The sequence below is a fragment of the Hemitrygon akajei genome, chromosome 7, assembly GCF_048418815.1.
Source record: "Hemitrygon akajei chromosome 7, sHemAka1.3, whole genome shotgun sequence".
NCBI classification, from domain to species: Eukaryota; Metazoa; Chordata; class Chondrichthyes; order Myliobatiformes; family Dasyatidae; genus Hemitrygon; species Hemitrygon akajei.
The window spans coordinates 143,803,362-143,809,361 of record NC_133130.1 but is presented as its reverse complement, the minus strand read 5'-3'; the positions used below and the strand labels follow the sequence as shown (position 1 = coordinate 143,809,361).

The 6,000-nt window shown below is 37.0% G+C and overlaps 1 protein-coding gene across 1 annotated transcript in view; it reads right to left on the bottom strand.

The window, feature by feature from the left end:
* Positions 1–406: 406 nt before the first annotated feature.
* The window catches only part of LOC140730158 (uncharacterized), a 54,886-nt gene continuing 49,292 nt past the window's right edge, over positions 407–6,000 (bottom strand). The window contains exons 12-16 of the mRNA XM_073050288.1: positions 4,924–4,959; positions 2,114–2,149; positions 1,628–1,663; positions 1,158–1,193; positions 407–708 (exon numbers count right to left, since the gene is read on the bottom strand). Of these exons, the coding sequence (XP_072906389.1) occupies positions 669–708; positions 1,158–1,193; positions 1,628–1,663; positions 2,114–2,149; positions 4,924–4,959 (184 nt within the window). The 3' untranslated portion in view covers positions 407–668. The remainder of the gene's footprint in view (positions 709–1,157; positions 1,194–1,627; positions 1,664–2,113; positions 2,150–4,923; positions 4,960–6,000) is intronic.

Genomic DNA, 6,000 nt, shown 5'->3' with positions numbered 1-6,000 from the left:
TACTTTGGTCCAGAGGAATGTTGTTTCATTTGGCGGTATTCATGTATACAGTTGAATGACAATAAACTGCACTGCTAGATCACATTGCACTAAGACAGATGCCAAGAGATTCGAGTCTTCCTTGGTGCATTAAATAGGTATGTGTGAAATGCTCATACCTAACTGTTAGAAAAGTGGCAAAAAGAAAAGTTAAAATATTTTAGGATAGTTTTCATTCTGCAAATTATTTCATAAAATTAGAAGATACCTACTGATCATGGAATGAAAGTAAAGGCTCTCTCAAAATCCTGAGACATAAGAATCAAATATATTTTATTTTCAACTTTTCCAAAAAAAATGTATTTAATCATTCAGAGGTTCAGTTTAGTTTTATTCAATAGTAGTTGCAGCATTGGTTCAATATTACATGCAGATCATATAACTAAGGCAAATAGCTCTAATTGGTGTGCTGAGAAAATACATTCAGTTTGATGACTGAACTTGGTCTTGACATGAAAAAAGCTGTAATTAATGGTTTTACAATAGCTTTGTTTTTCTTTTTATTGAAAGCATTATCAGAATATTGGAATTAAGTTCAGCAGCTATCAGCACTTGCCCTTAAGGCAGATGCCAAGATATTGGAGTTTTTCTTGGTACATTAAACGGGGTGCTGGCATCTATCAGGTCACTCACTTATCATGGAATGAAAGGGAAGAGTCTCTCAGAATCCTGGTGAAAGAAACACATATTATTTACATTCCTTTTCAAATTTTCAATAACTATATTTAACCATTTGTAGGCAATGCCCAGTCACAATCAGAAGCATTGCTCCAGTAATAGTTGTAATTTCATACCACATACAGGTAATATACTTCCATTTGTTGTTGAAGAAGGTCCTGAAATTTAAAAGTCTGTATTTTTGAGTTAATTCTTAATTTCATTTTTTTGAAAACTATTCTCACAATATGGGAAATGCTGGTACGATTGCCAATTGTCACCTGTTGCCACAAGACAGATGACAAGACATTGGAGTTTTTCTTGGTACTTTAAACATACGTGTCTAATGCCAACACCTAACTGGGTGACTGGGAGAAGTTAGAAAAGTGGCAAAAAATGTTAAAAATGTTCAGGATAGTTTTCATTCTGCAAATTATTTCATAAAATTAGAAGATACTTACTTATCATGGAATGAAGGAGAAGAATCTCGTAGAATCCTGGTAATAGAATCAAATACAGTTTCTTTTTCAATTTTCAAAAACTATTCAACTATTTGTAGGTTCAGTTTCCAATCTCATTCAGAAGCATTGTTTCAACAATATTTGGTTTTCATTATCCCATGCAGATAAAATAATGCTTTCACTCATTTTTGAATGTGGTCTTGACACAAAAACCTTTATATTCACGTTTCTAACATTGCTTTTTATTTTTTAAAGCATTCTCAGGATATGCGGATTTCTGGTAAGACAACTACATCATCTTTTGCCCTGTAGAGATATGCCAAGAAATTGGAGTGTTTCTTGGTGTGTGTGATGCTGGCACCTGATTAGGTAACCTGCAGAAATTAGGTAAAAGGAAAAAAAGAAAGTGAAACCTGTTTAGGATAGTTTTCGGTCAGGAATTTATTTCACAAAATAAGGAAGATACTTACTCATCATGGAATGAAGGTGAAGAATCTCCCAGAATCCTGGGAAAAGGAACAAATACATTTTCTTTTATGATTTTCCAGTAACTGTTTAAAATTTGCAGGTTCAGCTTCCAGTCTCACTCAGAAACATTGCTCCAGCATTACTTGATAAGCTTCATAACATGCAGATAATAGCTTCACTTGTTATTGAACAGGGTTCTAACATAATATTTTGTATATTTTGGGTTTCTACCTTTGCTTTTATTTTTAATAAAAACATTCTCAAAATATGAGGACTTCTTGTAAGATTGACACTTATCATCTGTTGCCCTTAAGACAGAAGCCAAGAAATTGAGTTCTTTCATGTTACGCTAAACAGCTGCTGTGTGTAGTGCTGGTATCTAAACAGGTGACATACAAACCTCAGGAAACTGGCAAAAAGAACAGTTAAAAATCTTTAGGATACTTTTCATTTTGCAAATGATTTCACTTAATAAGGAAGATACTTACTTATCATGGAATGAAGGTGAAGAATCTGTCAGAACCCTGTTGAAAGAATCAAATATAATTTATTTCAATTTTTTGATAGTTGTTGTACCATTTGTAATCTCAGATTCCAGTCTCACTTGAAGCATTGCTCCAGCGATGATTGATATTTGTTACCACATGTAGATAATACTTTCACTTGTTATTGAACAAAGTCTTGATACAGGAAATCCACATTTTTGGGGGTTCTAACATCTTGGTTGTTTATTTTTATTAAAACATTCTCAGGATTTAGGGAATACTGGTAACCGTAGCAATTGTTGCCCGATGCTTTAATACAGATGCCAAGATATTGGAGTCTTTCTTGTGCATTAAACAGATGCGTGTGTAATGCTCACATCTAACCAGGTGACTGGGAAATGCAAGGAAAGTTGCAACAAAAAAGTTAAAACTGTTTAGAATAGTTTTCATTCTGTAAATTTCCCGAGATTAGAAGTTACTTACTTATCATGGAATAAAGGTGAAGAACCTCTCAGAATACTGGTAAGAGAATCAAATACAGTTTCTTATTCAATTTTGAATAACTCTATTTAACTGGTGGTGAATATTGGTAGTTCATGTTAGGTGTTTGATGTTCTGGGGTAGGTATAACATGTAGAAAAGGGATCAGCTGCACATGAACACAAGGGGCACCAATATCCCTGCAGGCAGGTTTACTACAGGTGTTGGGGAGGGTTTAAATTAATTTGGCAAGGGAATGGGAAGCGGAGTGATGAGGCTGATTATAGGAATGTTGGTTTACAAGCAGAGACAGTGTGTAGCGAGACTGTTAGGAAGGTGTGGTGAACTACATTTACCTGTCTGGACACGCCCCCCCTGCTGACTGCTCCTGTGGCTCCTCCCACAGACCCCTGTATAAAGGCGATTGGAGGCACTGCTCCTCCCTCAGTCTCCAGGATGTTGTGTGATGGTCTCTTGCTGCTGACTGCTCTCTTCCAGCTAATAAAAGCCTATATCTCGCCTCACATCTCCGAGAGTTATTGATGGTGCATCAGAAGGGCAGAGAATTAATAGGGCAAAATTGCAGTCAGTGGATGTACAGGGACAAAAATGAAAAGTGTGACAGGACTGAAGGTCTTATATTTGAATGCAGGCAGTACACAAAATAAGGCAGGTGATTTTATAGCATAGTTAGAGATAGGCAAGTATGATGTTGTGGGTACATGGAGTTATGGTTAAAGACGATTGTAGTTAGAAGCTTAATATCCAAGGATATACTATCTATCGAAAGTACAGGTAGATAGACAGGGGAGAAGTGGCTCTGCTAGTAAAAATTTAAGTGAAATTTTAGAAAGGGCTGACATAGGATAAGCAGATGTAGAGTCCTTGGGGTAGAGTTAAGAAACCGCATGAATAAGATCCTGATGGAAGTTATTTACAGTCCTCTGAAAAGTAGCAAAAGGGAAAAATTTGCCTGACAAATCTGTTAGAAGTCTTTGAGGAAATAACAAGGAGGATAGACAAAGGAGAATCAGTGGATGTTGTGAACTTGGATTTTCAGAAAGCCTTAGACAAGGTGTTGCACTTGAGGCTGCTTATAAGGTAAAAACCCAGGGAAGATAGCAGCAGGGATAGAAGGGTGGCTGATTGGCAGGAGGCAAAGGGTAGGAATAAAGGGTTACTAGAGGTGTTCTGCAGGGGTCAGCACTTGGACTGCTCCTTTTTATGTTGTATATCAATGACTTGGACTATGGAATTGATGGCTTTGTGGCCAAGTTTGCATACAATATGAAGATAGGTGGAGGGCAGTTATTATTAAGGAAGGAAGTAGGTTGCAGAAGGACTTTGACAGATTAGGGGAATAGCAAAGAAGTGGTAAATGGAATACAGTTTTGGGAAGTGTATTGTCATGCACTTTGGTAGAAGGAATAACAGCACAGACTATTTTCTAAAGAGGAGAAATTTTAAAAATCTAAGGTGCAAAGGGATTTGGGAGCCCTTGTGTCGAATTCCCTAAAGGTTAATTTGCAGGGTGAATCAGTGGTGAGGAAGGCAAATGCAATGTTGGCATTCCTTTCAAGAGACATGAATATAAAAGCAAGGACGTAATACTGAATCTGTATAAGGCACCGGTGAGGCCTCACTTGGAGCCCCTTATTTAAGAAAGGATGTGCTACCATTGGAGAGGGTTCAGAGGAGATGCAAAAGAATGATTCTGTGATTTAAAGAGATATCATATGAACAGCGACTGAAGGCTCTGGGCACACAATCTCTGGAATTTAGAAGAATGGGGGGGGGGATCTCATTGAAAACTACTAAATGTTAAAAGGCTTAGATAGAGTGGATGTGAAGAGGCTGTTTCCTTTGGTGGTAAGTCTAGGTCCAGAGGGCACAGCCTCAAAATACTGTAGAGGGATATTCATTTAGAATGGAGATGAGGATGACTTTCTTTAGTCTGAGGGTGGAGAATCTGTGGAATTTATTGCCACAGGTGGTTGTGGAGGCAAGATCACTGGGTGTATTTAAGACGGAGGGTGATCAATTCTTGATTAGTCATGGCATGATAAGTTATGGGGAGAAGCAAGGAGAATGGAGTTAAGGGAAATGCAGCCGCCACGATGAAACGGTGGAGCAGACATGATGGGCCAAGTGGTCTAATTCTGCTCCTATATCTCCTATTTATTCCAGAAATACGGATTTTATTTCAGATTTCCATCAACTACATATTTTAGTGCTTGGAAGAGTTTCCACTCTCTCTACTCATGGGCAAGAAGTGACCAGAAGTGTATTCTTTCTAGAAACAAATAATTTTACAAAGTAAGGAAGATACTTACTTATCATCGAATGAAGGTGGAGGTTCTCTCAAAATCCTGTCAAAAGAATGAAATATATTTTATGTTTCAATTTTGCAATAACTTTATTCAATCATTCAGTTTAAAATCTCAGAAACTGGCATTATCTGGTATTCTTTATTACATGCAGATAATAAAGGCAAATTGCTTAGAATGCAACAGTGACGTAATACTTTCAGCTTGAGCACTGAAAAATGGCACTGAGATAAAATAAATCTGCAGCTTTGTTGTTCTGACTTCTTAGACTTTATTTTTATTGCAGATATTTTCAGGATATGGAGATTTCGGTTAAAATTGGCACTTATCACCTGTTATCTTTAAGACAGAGGGCAAGAAGTTGGAGACTTTCTTGGTGCATTAAATGGGTGCTATGTGTAATGCTGGAATTTTGTCAGGTGACATGCAAATCTTTGGAAAATGGCCTAAAGAACAGTTACAAGCGTTTGGGCTAGTTTTTCATTTTGACATAGCTAAAAAGTCTTCAACACATGTCTCTACAGTTGCAGCCTGCAGAGGTCAGACCTACTCTGCTATTGCTGCCATGAAGCAATAGGTAGCCGTGAAAGCACTGAATGTCAAGGGAATATGGTTATACTCTCTTTTCACAAAGATGAGTATTGTCTGCAAATGTTAATAATTAATGAAGTGCTAGAAACACTCAGGAGATCAGGGTGCATCTCCGGAGAGATAAACAGAGTTAGTATTTCAGTTCAGAGAATGGCTCTAACAAAAGCTCATCGAGCTAAAACATTAACTTTATTTCAGTCTCTCAACCGCTTGTATTTTCTCTGAACAGATGGTATTTTGTCGGCTGAAAGTTTCAGGAACTTCTGTTTTTATTTCAGAATTTCAGTTTCTACATATTTTGAGTTTGGAAGTAAGAACTTCTGATCTCTGTGCCAATGGAAGAACATTCATCCTTTCTGGAAACGATATTTGTTTGGGAACACTGAAGATATTTACCTATGGAATGAAGGTGAAGACTCTCTCAGAATCCTGGTAGAAGAATTAAATACTTTTTAAAATTACTTTTCGTTTTTCCAATAAGTATATAGAACC